General features: G+C 42.9%; 1 protein-coding gene across 2 annotated transcripts; it reads right to left on the reverse strand.

Moving 5' to 3' along the window:
- Positions 1–92: 92 nt before the first annotated feature.
- On the reverse strand, positions 93–16332 carry TRMT2A (tRNA methyltransferase 2 homolog A). Of its 2 annotated transcripts, none has more exons than XM_083479042.1 (12): positions 16255–16332; positions 11458–12087; positions 10450–10558; positions 9918–10099; positions 9155–9269; positions 8720–8835; positions 7799–7910; positions 6765–6887; positions 5592–5667; positions 3110–3226; positions 1519–1615; positions 93–1081 (listed from the first exon to the last, which is right to left on the reverse strand). In XM_083479042.1, the coding sequence occupies exons 2-12, from the start codon at positions 12084–12086 to the stop codon at positions 832–834; spliced, it is 1926 nt and encodes a 641-aa protein (XP_083335168.1). In that variant the 5' UTR covers position 12087; positions 16255–16332; the 3' UTR covers positions 93–831. The 2 variants fall into 2 exon arrangements, with proteins under 2 accessions (XP_083335168.1, XP_083335167.1); XM_083479041.1 differs by having other exon boundaries at positions 16243–16330.
- Between the last annotated feature and the right edge of the window lie 572 nt (positions 16333–16904).

Here is a 16904-nt window from a genome sequence, read left to right on the forward strand (position 1 = left end):
TGTCAGTATGTAACATTTTAAAGTAGGACTGCCGGCTGACTAAATCTCTTTGTGTTTTAGCCCATTAATATTGAATGTATGAGTAAAAAAAATAACCAATAACTTATTTCATTTATTATATAGTAGCAATTTTAAGCACATACAAACTAGTCCTTGTTGATGTGGACAGAACTCCACATTAAAGCTGAATTGGCCTAGGCACACAGACATATCATAAGCAATGTAGCATTGCTGAGGCTCCAGAGTTGGGATGCTAGAAATCCCTGTCTCCCTCCTCATTGCAGATAATTCCTCTTCAGACCTGTGCGAACTGGATATTGTGGTACAGTATTTGCTTTTGCATTCACCTAATCTTAAAATAATATTTTGAACATTTATTGAGAAAGCTTGTTACACCATTGGCATATCTGGTATTGTTAATCATTTACTATCTAAGGTAGCAGTATAGCTTCCCTAGTCATCCCTCACCTTTCTTGTTCCATGATTTAAAAACAAATCAGTTTGGCATAAAAACAAATTAAATTTCATCTCTGTGTGTATATACACACATATACAAACATTCTGCCTCCTATAAGCTTTAGACAACTCTAGAGCTGCACAATGATGATGCAATCCTTTACCTGCTTACCTTGGAGTAAGTCCTATTAAACTTAATGGGACTTCTGAGCACAGGATTGCATTGTACAAGTAGTTTTGATAATTGGCCACTATTCCGAAGTCCCAGCAACCAATGTTCCAATTTTCTTAAACAGGACAGCAGCTGTTTTGAATTTTAAGAATGAAAATAGGCACAGCCTAGCCAGTTGGCATAAATATCAATTGCTGGAGCAGTCAGGGGGTTTCCTCTTCTTTAGGCAGGTTTGCATCACCTTCTTCTGTAGAACCTGCTGTTTCCAATTTCAATTCTGGAGTTTCAGTTGAGTTCTGGACTTCTTCAGAAGGCTTGTCACTTGAATGCTGAACTCTTTCGAAGAAGAACAGCAGCTCGCAATGCATAGTGTGAGGGAAGAGGTCCACGGCTATTGCTTTAACAGGACGAAAAGGGCTTCCTTTGACACGATTCGAAGGAGCTCGACAAAGGCTACCAAAGAGACCAGTATTAGTCTTACACATTTCTTTATAATTGATTGGGCCAGGAATGGGGTACGAGGCCTGGGGGCCAAATATCTTATCACTCCAGGCCACATTCCTCGCCAGCCCTCCTGGAATGCATGAGTTCAGAAACCTATGAAGCCCTATCCACTGTTAGACCCACATCCACTAAGCTCACCCCTCCAAGTTGCCCAAAAAATGATGTGGCTGAAAAGGGCAAAGGCCATTTGCTCCGTTCAAAGTCCTTTAAGTGTCAGGGCTGACTTTCCCACCTCACTTCAGTAAGAGATTTAACTAACCTCCTAATCCCATGGGTTATTACTCTCTTTGAAACACTGAAAATCAATGCTGATTGGGGGGGGGGGAGAGAAGGGATCAACACTTTAAAAAAATTACTCCATCCCACCAGCACCATTGTAAACTCACTCCAGAAAGTTGTTCATGGCAGCTCGAGGATTGCAGGCTACATAAATAAGCTTCTTTATGTGTTCTGCTTTTCGGATTGCAACAATTACTTTGGAATCTGCAATGGTAACATTTTGACAAAAACTGAAATTAGATTCTTTACTGTGATAGCACCGCCTGACATGAAGTAGCTCCACACTGTTACAATTAGGGCTGGGCAATATCTGGCTTTCTACATCACAATGTATCACCAATTAAACATTGCAATATTTTGATGTCATGATATCTGAAATAAGGCTGGAGCTATGTCATGATAATGTCCTGCCAACTGCTACTAAATATGGGTCTATCTATAAAACTGACAGATTTTTACTTACCTTTAACATTTTATTACAACATGTTATAGTATTACTTTACCAATAGCACATTTTCTCTAAAATTAAATCAGTAGAAGTAATTAGTAGCATTCCCTAAAAATTTAATTACATTACTAAACAAGAAAAAAACAAATTCAGTGTCACACTTTTAGATGTTCAAATATAATTCACTATTGAGTTTTAGTTGAAAGTGTATATCGCACAACACCAAATTGATTGTTAATTTTCTTTTCTAAACCAGGCTAAAATAGAAAGAATGGAATGGATAAATTTTAACTGAACAAAATATAAACAAAATGTGTATTTTCATTGCCAGGAAAAATTGCATATCTTTTATAAACCAAGCCAAATCAGAAAGAATGGATAAAAGTTTACAGAACAAAAATTATTAAATGAAATTTAATCATCTGCAAGGAAAAATGGTGTTTTGGCATTCTCTGGCTATAGAGATGTCTTTTGTGTTTGCAGAACTCTGGGCAATTTCCCCCCCCCCCATGTTCTTTGAGTCCCCTAAAATAGGGGGCATCTTATACAAGGGATTGTGTTATACATGGAAAAGTACGGTATTTCTTGTTTCTGCAGGAGGCAGGAAAGAGCTGCCTGAGATGGAGTTAGCAAGGGCTGCACACACAGGAAGAAGCATCGGCTTCCTGGTTTTTCCAGTATTGTGATTTTTTAATATCACACACACAATATGCAATAAATTGCAAAGTCATTTTTTAAAAAACTTATCACGATTTGATCTAAAACCTGATATCAGACAATATATCCATTTATAGCATAGCCCTCGTTACAATACAAACCATATTTCTCCACCCTGAACCCATCCATCATAACAAAGAATGGGGAATGGACCCAAGTGGTCCATATTATTAAACTGTGGCGAATAGTTGACACCAGAAAAATATGAAGTCTACATTGAAATTAGAAGAGGTTATGTGCTCCTCTGCTAGCCAGCAAAAAATAGGTTTATTTTTAACTAACAATATTCTTTGAAGTCATCAACCAGTCTTTCCTGCCTGAAAGGACCTAATTGCTGTATTTCTGCACCCAAGGAATTCCACAGCTGATCTGCAGAACCAGAAACACTTTCCCTTTGTTTTATTCTCAGTGCTGATCTCACTGCCCACCAGCACATCTCCCCATTTACGTTTGTCACTACTGCTCACTATGTTGTACACCTCCATCTCTATTCAAACTATTCCACTAAAAGAAGGTCACAAAACAAAACTCACGCAGCCCTGCTCGAGGCGGATCTACAATTGTAATAGAATTCTGCAGTTCCAGGAAGTTAACAAGGTAAGGAACAAGATCTTCAGCCTTTCCACAGTGGAATTCAACATTATTCAGCTCTGGAGAGAGAAAACAAATCCAAAACAGTGTAACACATTTGCTTATTTACACATGCCCCATCGATATTTCCTTTAATAACTGATGCTTGCAACTGTCAGTTTTTCCATGTCCATGCTGGTTGAAAAAGTATTAATACAGTTCCTCTGAAGTAAATGTTTACCTCATCCACAATTTAGTGCAAAACAAGTCTCTTAAAATACAGGTTTTCATTCACTCCTCAATTAAAAATTTTATTTTAAAAGAAGTCTTAAAGTAACCTACTTCAGGATCAATATGCAGTTTCATGATAAAGGCTCTAAGGTAGGCAACTTGTTCAGGCATAGAGACCTCCATCAGAAACATGGCTAAGGCCATGATTGCAGGTGGTTGATTTAAACTACATGCATTGCTGCATGAACTACAGGGGCACTATCTACTGTTCCAAAACAGGATACACAGAAAGTCCAAAGTAACGGGATTGGGAAAGCTCTGCCCATTGCCCTAGAGAAGTGTTGCTAGTCAGAATAAACTACAGTGCTGGCTAGATGGGTCAGTGGTCAGACTATTGATTTATTTAGTAACCAAAAAATCTTAATATATTTTACAGTAAAAGTTTTAAGTCATAACTCACATCCTTCTGCTTTATCAACTGCTACCTATAGCCTGCATACTCTCACTAAATAACTGCAAGCAGCTTGGGTACAGGAACCAGACAGTCCCTGCAAAAAAATTGTGATTTTAATACCTTCGTAACACAGGACCACTCTGTGTTAAGGTATTATTGTCACTCAGAAACAGGGCTGTCTTTAGCATATGTGCCACTGGGGTGCAAAGTTCTGCCCAGCACCCCCAAATTTAGTTTAGCCCCCAAATTAACTTTTATTATGCCTTATGTCACATGTCACGCAGGTGGCGCTGTGGGTTAAACCACAGAGCCTAGGACTTGCCGATCAGAAGGTCGGCGGTTTGAATCCCTGCGACGGGGTGAGCTCCCGTTGCTCGGTCCCTGCTCCTGCCAACCTAGCAGTTCGAAAGCACGTCAAAGTGCAAGTAGATAAATAGGTACTGCTCCGGCGGGAAGGTAAACAGCGTTTCCGTGCGCTGCTCTGGTTCGCCGGAAGCGGCTTAGTCATGCTGGCCACATGACCCCGAAGCTGTACACTAGCTCCCTCAGCCAATAAAGCGAGATGAGCCCCGCAACCCCAGAGTCGGCCACGACTGGACCTAATGGTCAGGGGTCCCTTTACCTTTACGTCACTATTACCATTTGATAAAATAGCACTCATGCTTGCGTGGCTCCAAAAGGGAGGTTTTTGTGTGTGTTTTTAGCACACTTTTCTAAAGAAGACAAAGAACACATTGGAAGTCAGTGTAAAGACTCCACACACGCGCTTACAATCGTAGGGAGGTGTCTGGAAAATGAGACGGGTGGGCACTGTGTGCATGTGTGGGAGAGCCATCTCAAGCAGCCATTCATTGTGGGAGCAACCTTATTTCTAGAGGAGCTGGGAGGGCCCTTGCAAGAGCGTGTATACGAGTTCTTCCAGAGCCTGTGCGCGCTCCCATCGCTAGATAGGCGCATTCTCTTTCTGTCTGTCCCTCTTTCCTGTCACTCCCCCTCCTCCCAGCCTCGGTGAGCGAGACTTTCCAGAGAACTCTCCCTGCAGGACATTAGCAGGCAGGCGGCACAAGATCAGTCGTGTCAAAGGTGCCACTGACCCCGCTGCCGCATAGCAGCTTGATACAATACGCATAGGCGGCTTCTGTGGTGGGCGCCTGGCGCCCTGCCCCCGAATTCAACGGCCAGGTGCCCCATACCCCTTGCACCCCCGGGAAAAAGATGGCCCTGCTCAGAAACCAGACCATTTCTGCTGGTGTGTACCTGCTTGCTTTTGCAAACAAAGGTTTCAGAAAGTGATCTCTTGGGTCTCTACATAAGGGGAAGACTAACAGATAATGATGGAGGTCTTCCATCTGAGGTTGACCACAAATACAAAGTCTGTCTGTGTATGTTGTAGTGCCCATCCAAGACTGTAGTGGGCATCACTTGAAACACAGCTCAATAATGCTTTTTTTAAGGAAGCTGGTCAGATTTCTTAAGGAGAAATGTTCTGCTCTCAAGAGGAGATACCAAGAGAAAACCCGGTGCTCCTAATTAGTTGCAGGTCCCTTCTGAATTTTATCCAGAAGAGCCAATCCCTTAGTTGACATTTATTCAACGTCAACACAGACCTCAGTTCTGGCAAATAATAATCGTCTAAAACATCTTGACAAGTAGTCAAGGAAAAAAGAAAATTGGGACAGAAGAGACTAGAAAGTGAATTGCTTAATAATGAGAGCTGTCTTTAAAGTCTGAGATCCCGTATTATGCTTTCTTTTACCAACCATTAAGCTGAGCATTCACTTTGGCATCTTCAATAGCTTCTTGACAAAGTTCAATTCCAATAACTTTCTTCACTTTCTGTAGAACGAAAGCAATAATGTACAGTTTTACATTTTTAGTTGAGTACCAAGCAAAATAAATATGGGTATTGCAACTTGAGGAGCTATCTTGTTAGGCTGCTTCAAACTTTTTGTGTGTTCCCACTCCAGAGTTGAACTAGACTTGAAAACAGGTTTACAGAGGGGCTGTTTACAGTTAATCTAAACCTCTCAAAACAAAACAAAATAGTTACAAAAATAAGCAGAGCTAGTGCTTTTAGGGACCTTAGAGAGTGTCTCAGTTTTAAACCTGAGAGGCTGATGAAAAGATTAGGTTTGCAAGGAAGCCAGGAAAAGGAGGAGGAGCAAGAGCAAAGGATTGGTTGTTCTGCCTTTACCCTGGCCCCAGCAACAGAAAGAAAACTGCACCCCAAAATCTATCAAACTACATCATAAGTGAGCCTAGGGGCCAAAAGGAAAAATACACTTGGGTGACCTTGTCAGGACCACAACACACAGTTAAAACCTTTCCCCTCATATCCTAATACCAACAAACGCCCCCCCCCATCCAAATCTGCAACTGACACCATCAGCAGTTTCCCTCCTGGGACTAATGACACCTTTTGGGGGTGGGGTTAATGTGCCTTCTTGACCCTGATCCCCCCACAGCTGCAACGTTTAAAGAAAAAAGATATATTAAGTGCAATTACAGAGTGGTTCATTTATAATTGTGCAAGGATTTATACTTGCACAACAGAACCTGCCGCTCTCTCCACCTGGCCACATACACCCTCCCCAAATCTGCTGCAGAAGGTTCGTTAAAACCTCCAGAACAAATTTAGGAGGCATTTGTTCCTAAATTTGTGCTAATGTAATGAGAGGTTTAGCACTACTTTGGATACAGGCCATACATTTAAAGTAACATCTATGCTGGCTCTAAGATAATTCATTTTGCAATAGTAGTCATAATTTTACTACTTATTTTGTTAGTTTTCAGTTTTCCAGAACACAGGGCATGCAGTTAGCTACCCACATGGCGAGACTACTTGTTGGGTGACCTTTGTCCTTTGAATTAGTACTTTTAGGAGACAAAAGCAATACCAAAGGGCATATGTCCCATGAAAGATGTTATTTCACCTTGGCAAGCGAAATACCAATTGATCCAGTTCCACAGCAAATATCCATCACAGTCGTCTCCTGGTTCACCTGGGTCCATTCCTGGATGACTGAATACAGAACCTCAGCAGCCTGTGTGTTTACCTACAGAATTTCAACATCGGTATAGGGTGTCAGTATTCAGCAGGCGGGTAGCATGTCAAAGGCTAAAATCTACTCTACAACATTACACTATATACTGCTCCTTACCCAAGTTTTTAATTTTTTTAAAAAAAGGAAAGTCAGAGCATGATTAGCCATTACACTTGAAACCTCTGACTGTGCTGCTGCTTTAACACACTACTGTTTAAAAAGTGTGCAAGTTGATGAAATGTATTTTTGAAAAATACACCAATGCTGATTTCTTGATTCCAGAGTTTTCTTACAATGAACTCTAGATTTCACAAATGGCTTTCCGGATATTACAGAAGGACAATGTAATGGTTCCAAGGGGTTGCTCGAGGGCAAGCAGGCAAATACCTCCCTGCTCAGCTGTGAGGCCTTGCTTTTGATGCAAAAATAAACTTTATCTGTCCGGAGCGCCACTCTCCCATGGCTGGCTCATTCACTGGCAGAATCCATGAGTGGGCGGTCCTTAAACTTTCCCCAGCAAAGTAATTTCTTGACGCCCAGTCTGCGCCTCCCCTCTCTGCGCAAAAGCTTACTGTGCAAGGAAGGCGTGGGTAACGGAGCACCTCTCTTCTCCCCGCTTTGCCCAGGCAAGGTGTCCTGGCACTGCCTCGCCTCCTCCGAGCCCTGCAGCTCCTCCCCACTAGAGGCGTGGCTTCCTTCCTCCGCTGAGGAGGTGCTGCTTCCCACGATCTCTGGGGGCTCTCTGTAATCCATCCAGCTTTTCCTCTCTCCCTCCTGAACCAATGGCAGTTCCCTGACAGACAATGAGGAGGTTCTACCACTCTCTCCCACTTTTTATGGAGTAACTCGCTAAAAGCAAAACTCAATCAACAAGAGATCTCAACTTCTACAAAACACTTAAGCCCAATGCTTTAAATGCTTACTTGGAAAAAAGCATGGGGAGAAATCCGGAACTTTAGCCCAAGAAGATCTTCATATATGTACTTGTCACCAGCAACATGCTCCAAGGTCAAATCTTCACGATTGGGTGATTTTCTTGCGGGAGAAGAGGGGAGCAAGAAACAGTGTTTAAATCATTATCCTTCCTTTGCGTCCTAATCTTCTAAAGCGCACTCAGATGCAATAGTATAGATAACCAATTCAAGCAAAAAAGCTGTAAAGATCTAGGGACTTTTTTGAATGCATTCATTCTGTATTTCTTTAGCAGGAACACACAGCTGTGCAAGCTCAAAAAATGCTGGTCTTAATGGGATTTAGATATGCATGACTGAACTGACATGCCCTTTCTCTGTGTGATGTCATCATCCAAGAAAGCTACTCAAAGGAATGGCAAACACTAAACAGTAAGAGAAAAATACAAATAGTTACATTTCAGCATGCAAGGAATATCAACTCCCAGCACTAATGCTCATAAAAGCAATCACCCGACAATACTCCCAACAATAATGCTCATAAAAATAATCACCAGGAACAACAGCTCCTTACTATGGGTGACTTTAATTTTTACTGAATTATGTTTGACCATATCCATTAGTGTTTAATAGATCCTGGGATAGATCCTGGCTTAGAGTTTTGAATCTTACTATATTTTATGGCAGTTTTTATTGGGTATCATCCAACGCAAGTCATTATCAGGGTAGACCATTTAAATCAATCAAGCTAAGTAACCTAGGTCCATTGATTTAAATGGGTCTACTCTGAGAATTATTCGTATTGGATGTCACCCACTGTTGTCATCGATTCAAGTGCCTTAATGGCCGAGACTGCAGCTCAAGTTCTAAAACTTTGCTACACCATACATTACATTGTCATACTAAGTTTCTTTTTTGAGATGCAACAATCACCTTTGACCTTCCTGCACAAAGTAGAGAGAAGTTATTCCACTGTCCTTTCCATTGCCTTCTGTGAAGTACTTAGCCATAGAAGTTTGCAGTTCTGCAAGCTCTTTTTCATTTAGTTTCTAGACATTTCAAAAAAGAAAAAGAAAATTAATGATTAAGGTGCTTAATTTTACAAACTTCAAAGAAAAATGTTCCTACAGATTACAGGTGTAGTGAAGAACTATGGGATAACAGCATAGGTATGCTTGTACTTATTTAAATAGTGCACCCTCCATAACACATATGAGGACACATTTCCCTTTAAAACATTGTGTCACTGTTAGTTTCACAAAATACATTTCCGGAATCAGGAAAAACTGTAACCATGAAGAGTTTCTGAAATGCCTGCTTTACAAGCATGCGCTTGTTTCCCCTTGTTACATAAATCATATTCAGTACCTGTGGATTAAAATAAGCAATTGCCATGATGTGGCCATTTCTACTAGTGCGAACTGTTAGCTGTTTCCAGTGACCTTTGTAGGTTTCTGGGCTGTAGACACCATAGGATGTAGACCTGCAATTTTGAAATTCTTGGTTACTAAACTTGGATTTAAAAAAGCATAACCACATAATGCTAAAATTATTTCTGCTAAGAAACTGCCACATTAAACTAGAAGACTGATCCTGAACATTATAATTTTTGGATGATGACATGTAAATATCTGCATTGCATCAATTTTCACAGTGATCTGTTCACATCACCTGACCAAAAATGGATTCTATGTACTAACTGCTGCAAATGTACACACACTGGAAGTTCCCCTCTTTCTCTCCTTGGAAAAACTAATGTCTATCAAAAGGCTCCCACTTAGCCTTCTTTGGTACAGTCCCTCAAGGAATTCACACAGGCAATGTTGAGCTTTGTGGTTAAGTTGGGCTTTAATTATCTATATAGTGCCATTAACGTATATGGCAAAGTACAAGAGGGCAGGTCCCTGCCTCAAAGGATGTCTGACAGAGTAGACAACAGCAGGAAGAGAAGGCAATGGAGACAGGGGTAAACAAGAGAAGAACAGGCAATTATTTCATTTACATATACTAAAGGCTTAGTTCCAGTATAGCACAGGAACTAGTAGGTTGTGCCAAAGGTTTCACAGAAAAGGTAAATTTTATACAGGCAAGGTGTTTAGGAGTCTGTCATCCAGCCCAACGGAGGACTCACCTTATGTAATCTTGAAAAGCCTTTGCTACCTTTTTGGTTACAGCAGGAATGTGAATGGTGTCAAATGGTTCCACTACAGCACATGTTCCACCCTTGTATTTGCCAAGGCGAAACCCCACGGTTTTATCTTCTTGATTCGGGCCTATGCCGATCAAAAATTCACATTTGTTGCGGTACTCAGTCTAAATGTAAAGTAAGGGAAAATTTAGAATGCCTATCCGACACCTCTAGAATCCGACATGCTTGCTACTTCCATCCATAAACATTTGTTGCAAATTGCAGTATTAAAACAGGTTAGGCTAAATGAGTACTAAAATAATATATATGGTAATAATCTATCCATTCCAGAATTCCAGAATTTTATGCCCAGTACTGCAACATGCTACCAGATTAAAGGTGCCCACCCAAAAATTACATAGCTTAGGTTATGGACCATGGACAGTGCAGTAGTAAGGCTAACCCTGTCCTTCCATGTCTATGATTCATTTCCTCACAGTATCACACTTCATAAGCAGTTCCTGAGATGTATGACCTGTATTGGTGATGCTTTCACACCTTCCAGGGAGCAACACAGGCCACCGCACTTCTCCTTCTGCATGAAAAGCCATGGTAGAAGAGCTCGGTTGTTGTTCCCTATGTCCCTGTAAAACAATTTGATCGTTCATGATAATCAGAGCAAAAATAATCAATGAACATTATGCCCTCCCCTCCCCTGCACAAATACCTATGAATTTGACCATTGGTGTTTATTTATAAAACATCTAAAATTATTAAGATGCTGCACGAAGATCTAAAAATGGAACAGGCTCAGCCCTTTTGTCTTACAGCAGGCATCCCCAACCTGCGGCCCTCCAGATGTTTTGGCCTACAATTCCCATGATCCCTAGCTAACAGGGCCATTGGTCAGGGATGATAGGAATTGTAGTCCAAAACATCTGGAGGGCCGCAGGTTGGGGATGCCTGGTCTTACAATGCATGGCAGCCTGTGATGAGAAGAGCATCTCAGAGCCTTTTGGGACGAAATATAAAAACAAAAAAACCCTTACACATTTCTAAAGTATTTATTGCAAATATGCAAACTGCAGTTTGAGAATAGAAGCCAGAAAATCTCAGCACAATGAAGCAGAAGAATACCTATATTTATCAGCTTCATTCCCACTAATGCTGAGGCCAAAACCAGCTTGGTTTCTTGGACTGTGCTTGTGCTGTCTCAGAAAGCTTTCTGAATACATGCAAGTGAGACCTGCAACGAAGTGCTGCAGTGTGGAGTGTTCCTGTTCAGGGTTCCTGCTTCCACTCTCCCAAGCAGGCAGGCAGTCAGCATTCTGTGCCTATTGAGCAGGCTCAGTTCTCAGTGCACTGTTCTGGAGATGCACCCTTCATTTCCGTTCACACCCTCCCCAATTGCACTTCTGCAAGTCTTGGAACTGATATGTCCCCTCCTGTACCTGGATGGTGCCATTTTGGCTACACGAGTGTTGGCATTCTAAACAGAAGAAATGGAGATAATCATAATATTTATTACAAACAGAAAAATTACCTTGTCAGTTTCAGCAGCACTTGCTCACATTCTTCCTTCTTCCTTGCCAGCTGCTCCTCATATGGGATATTCCACAAAGGGGTCACCACATCTGCTATCTGCTTACTCAGAGGCTCTTCTTTGCCATTATTTGAAGCCAAACACTTTGCTGCTGTCTGCTCTTTCATCTCCTCTCCCTCCTCCTCTTCTCTTTTCCTCTTCTTTATGATGGGATCAGCCTTTGGTTTTGCAAGTTTCACAGTTAAGCTTCGGTTCTTCCACTGGGCCCCATGAAGGACCTTCATAGCTCTGTCCCTACCCTCCTCACTCTTAAAGGTGACAAATGCAAAAGTCTGTCTCGCAAACAGTTTTATCTTGTGAGGGATAAGGCCATATTTGGCAAGGAACTTCTTTACTTCGTTAAAACCAATATATTTGGGGAGGTTTTGAATTTCTACTTTATAGATCTCTGACGTAAACAAGCCATCTTTAATATATCTATATATGCTGGAAGCATCTGAAGTGTTCGCCGTGTTGTTTTCTTCTCCCACATCTTCCTTTGTTAGATTTTCAGTTGCACTCTCCGTTTCCACAAGAGGAACTGCAGTTTGTGTGTCAGTAAAGCACGCACCACTGATGTCTTCCGTCATTCTGTAGAGAACAGTAACAGAATTAATTATTCTAGGGCAAAATGTGTTAAATGCTTAGCCAAATCATGTTTAGTTAAGCCTCATCTGCAAAAATCAAGCCCACTAGGTTTTCCTCTGTGTTGGAATTGACAAAAGGGTGAAATTATCAAGTTCTAGATTAGTTAAGTTTGGCCAAAGCAGTTATTTCTTCTGTAAGCTGTCAGTGTGCATAAGGACAGGTCCCTGCCCTTAAGGATCTTACAGTCTAAAATTTGGAGAAGAAAAAAAGGAAGAGGAGAGAATTGGAGGCAGAAGTACATAGGGAAAAACAATATTATTATTTTAGCTACACATTTAGGCTTGGCTCCATGCTTACCTGCACAGCTAAGAATCAAATTTCAAGAAACTAAAGGGTGATGTACATATGGCAGCTTTAATCCACAGGTAACATGTTAAAGAGGGACGTGGGTGGCGCTGTGGGTTAAACCACAGAGCCTAGGGCTTGCCAATCAGAAGGTCGGTGTCGGAACTCCGTTCGGCCGAGCCTTTGAAATCGCCTCCCGACATGTTTAACGACCTCGAGCCTTTGATGAGGCTCCAAGGCACGTCCTCCCAGCAGAGCATCAAAACAGCACAGGGAAGGATGAGACAGTATGAGCTACATTTTAAAAGAGTTTATTTCTAAGCTACACAGACAGCTAAGAAATATACATCCTCTCTCTATGGAAGCAGAGAGCAACTGAACAAAGGAACAAAGGAAACATGAAACCACTAACGTCACATCCCGTCTCCCTTTCCCGTGAGACTGCAAGATCTCTGGAATGTAAACATAGTCCTGTGACTCCACGCAACTGCAAAGTGAGAAACAGAAACTAACAGTTGGCGGTTCGAATCCCCACGAAGGGGTGAGCTCCTGTTGCTCAGTTCCAGCTCCTGCCAACCTAGCAGTTCCAAAGCACGTCAAAGTGCAAGTAGATAAATAGGTACCACTCTGGCGGGAAGGTAAACGGCGTTTCCGTGCACTGCTCTGGTTCACCAGAAGCGGCTTAGTCATGCTGGCCACATGCTGTACACCAGCTCCCTTGGCCAATAAAGTTGAGAGTCGTCCGCGACTGGACCTAATGGACCTTTACCTTTAACATGTTAAAAAGCAGTCCTTGCCATACCCAAGTGTGATCAGATCTCTTGGCTGCCTCATGGCAAGTTGGACTGATGAAATATAATCAGGTTACATGTTAAAACACAAGAACAGTACTAGCAAAATTAGCACTAACAACCCAGCAGTGTATTGGATGATGGAGGAGACTGTCTGAGGAAAGGTTTGTTTTACAATAAGTTATAGCACACATAGCAGCACTGAGGTATCTGCCATATTATTATTATTAATATTAATTTTTATTTATACCCCACCCACCCCAGCAAAGGACGGGCTCAGGGCGGCTAACAAGCAATAATAAAAACAGGTTGAATGAATACAACTTAAAAACAAGATTAAAATACATTGAAATATTGAAACATTAAAATATTAAAATGCAGCCTCATCACAGGAGGAGAAAGGAAAAAGGAAAAAGAAAGAGGGGGAGGGAATCAAATTGGCTCCAAGCCAAAGGCCAGGCAGAACAACTCTGTCTTACAGGCCCTGCGGAAAGAAATCAGATCCCGCAGGGCCCTGTTCTCATGAGACAGAGCGTTCCACCAGGCCGGAGCCAGTGTTGAAAAGGCCCTGGCTCTGGTTGAAGCTAATCTAACTTCCTTAGGGCCCGGGACCACTAGGGTGTTGCTATTAATAATATAATTAATGTCTCAAAAGCAAGAGGCATCCCACTCCGACAGGCTGCAATCCTATGCACACTCATCTGGAAGTGAACACAGCGGGGCTTACCTATGTGGAGTAGAGATTATAAGAGATGGCCAACATGGTGCTGTACTAAAATTTCCATTATCACTGTTGACTACACTGCCTGGGCCTTGAAGGAGCGTCTCCACCCCCATCGTTCTACCCGGACACTGAGGTCCAGCACTGAGGGCCTTCTGGCAGTTCCCTCACTGCGAGAAGCCAAGTTACAGGGAACCAGGCAGAGGGCCTTCTCGGTAGTGGCGCCTTCCCTGTGGAACACCCTCCCACCAGATGTCAAAGAGAACAACAACTACCAGGCTTTTAGAAGACATCTGAAGGCAGCCCTGTTTCGGGAAGCTTTTAATGTTTGATGTATTATAGTATTTTAATATTCTTTTGGAAGCCGCCCAGAGTGGCTGGGGAAGCCCAGCCAGATGGGTGGGGTATAAATAATAAATTATTATTATTGTTGTTGTTGTTGTTGTTGTTGTTGTTGTTGTTGTTGTTGATGATGATGATGATGGGAACTGTGAGTTCAACAACACCTGGAGGGAACCTGATGGGTTAGAGCAGGTTTGGGGAACCATTGTCCTGCCTGCCTCCTTCCCTCCCTCCACTTGCTGCCTTCCCTCCTACCTCTTTCTTCCTTCCCTTCCTTTTTCTTCCTGCAACTCTTCCACCAGGGCCAACTGGGGAGGAGACCTGCAGGGCTGTGCAATGGCCCACACCAGCAACCAGAGTCCTCTGTTGAAGCGCCCAGAGAAGCCTGCACACCTCGCCTGGCCACCCAGAGCAGCGGATAAGTGGCCCAGGGAGGCCTGGACGGTGGAGAAGAGCAATTTTTGTGCGCCCACACCCACCCCACCCCAGAACCTGTGCCCTTGGCAGGGGGCAACTTAACTAACCTCTAGGCACCCCCCCTGGACAGTGGCCAGAGACCCCTTCCAAGTCTATAGCACTGTTCATTCCATTAAATTTATACGACGCTTGTTTTCGTTAAGTTTATACGCTCCCCTTTATCACATACACAGCCCAACAAGACAATGACAATAATCCACCAACAGCATACAAATCAATATGGCTAACCTGATCCAAAACACCCACCGAACCCACTCACACACGAAAACAAAGATCACCACAGCCAATCACAAGCAAACAATCGCACCCTAGGCCAACCCCAACCTCTCTCACCACCAAAGGAACACAAGTGAACAGCACAAGCAACGCTGACACCAAACCCTACATACATTAAGCATAATAGAAACATCGCCACCCATCTTCCCTCCCTCCACCCCTTTTTTTCCTCCCCCTAATGTCTCAACAAATGGATTTGTAAAAATGTTACATGGAAAAAAATACGAGAGACATTACACTTACTTCTGTAAAACAAGAAAATCTTTAATTAAAAAAAAAAAGGAACTCAGCCCTGAGTGTTCACTGGAAGGACAGATCCTGAAGCTGAGGCTCCAATACTTTGGGCCACCTCATGAGAAGAGAAGACTTCCTGGAAAAGACCCTGATGTTGGGAAAGATGGAGGGCACAAGGAGAAGGGGACGACAGAGGACGAGATGGTTGGACAGTGTTCTCGAAGCTACAAACATGAGTCTGACCAAACTGCGGGAGGCAGTGGAAGACAGGAGGGCCTGGCGTGCTCTGGTCCAGGGGGTCACGAAGAATCGGACACGACTAAACAACTAAACAACAACATGTATCGTAGCTACCAGTCTATGTTCAAGGTGCTGATTCCTGGTGTGCAAAGCACTATGGGACCAGGACACCTGAAATATTGTCCCACTCTTTTATATAATCCTTGATCATTGTGTTCTCGAAGCTACCAGCATGAGTTTGACCAAACTGCGGGAGGCAGTGGAAGACAGGACTGCCTGGCGTGCTCTGGTCCAGGGGGTCACGGAGAGCCGGACATGACTAAACAACAACAACAAGCACTAATAAACGGTTCTCCCTCATCCTTGTCCCTCCTTTCACCCTCTCACAACAACCCTATAAGGTAGGTCAGCCTGAGAGAGTGAGCTGGGGGGGGGGTGCTTGAACATTGCAGCTGCCTAGTTCTAGCTCACCATTGACTTTTATGATGATGATGACGATTACGGAAAATGATCCCATGCTTTGGGGGGGGGGGGCTCCGCCAAACCACACCACCACCACAGGGGGAGCCACGCGCTGAGGCGATACAGCAACGCAGCAGGCGACCACCCTTAAAATGAAAACCTCCCCCCCCCTCCTTGCAACGAGGCCACTTATTCCCCCTCCCCCCCCTTCGCAGAGGTGCGAACCCGCGTAGGCAGCCCCTCCCGCAGGCCAAGCATCCCCCACCCCACCTCGTTTCTCACATCTCTCGGCGGCGGAGGAGGAGGCCTCGTCAGGCAGCGGGACTCGGCCAAGCAGGGAGGGAGGGGGTGGAGGAAAGGGGCGGGGCGACGAAGGGCGCCGGTGACGTCACCGCCGCGCACGCGCGGGAGACCGTCCGTTTGAAAAAAATACTTTGGTTCTACCGTTGGAGGTTCGGTTCCTCCTCTCTGTGTGTCATCGACATTATTAATTATTGCTGTACCGTATAGCATTTTTAAATTATAATTATTATTAAAGTATTATTTTTATTGTTTGGTGTTTTGTTTTGTTTTCACATTTTAGGTTCGATTTCCCCTCTCCCTATCGTCATTATTACATCAAACAAAAACTTGTTTTATTAATTATCGTCGTCATTACATTAAAAACAAAACTTATTATCTGACGAAGTGTGCATGCACACGAAAGCTCATACCAAGAACAAACTTAGCTGGGTCTCTAAGGTGCTACTGGAAGGAATTCTTTTATTTTGTTTATTAAACTATGGTTTTTTTATGTTTTTAGGTTATATTATTTCCTTTCACGCCATCTTCCTCTTTTTGGATCGATTCCACCTTGTCATTATTATTTATTATTACATTAAAAAAAACATTTAAAAAAATAAAAGCATGATTTTATTTATTTATTTAAAAAA

Source organism: Podarcis liolepis (genome assembly GCF_965112155.1).
Source record: "Podarcis liolepis genome assembly, chromosome: 15".
Taxonomy (NCBI): domain Eukaryota; kingdom Metazoa; phylum Chordata; class Lepidosauria; order Squamata; family Lacertidae; genus Podarcis; species Podarcis liolepis.

Coding starts and splice junctions, on each gene's coding strand:
- TRMT2A (XM_083479042.1), bottom strand. CDS start 12,086: ATGACGGAAGACATCAGTGGTGCGTGCTTTACTGACACACAAACTGCA. Junction 8,836..9,154: donor TTGCTTATTTTAATCCACAG/GTACTGAATATG, acceptor TGAAATGTCTAG/AAACTAAATGAAAAAGAGCT. Junction 5,668..6,764: donor TTGGTATTTCGCTTGCCAAG/GTGAAATAACAT, acceptor TTCGTTCTACAG/AAAGTGAAGAAAGTTATTGG.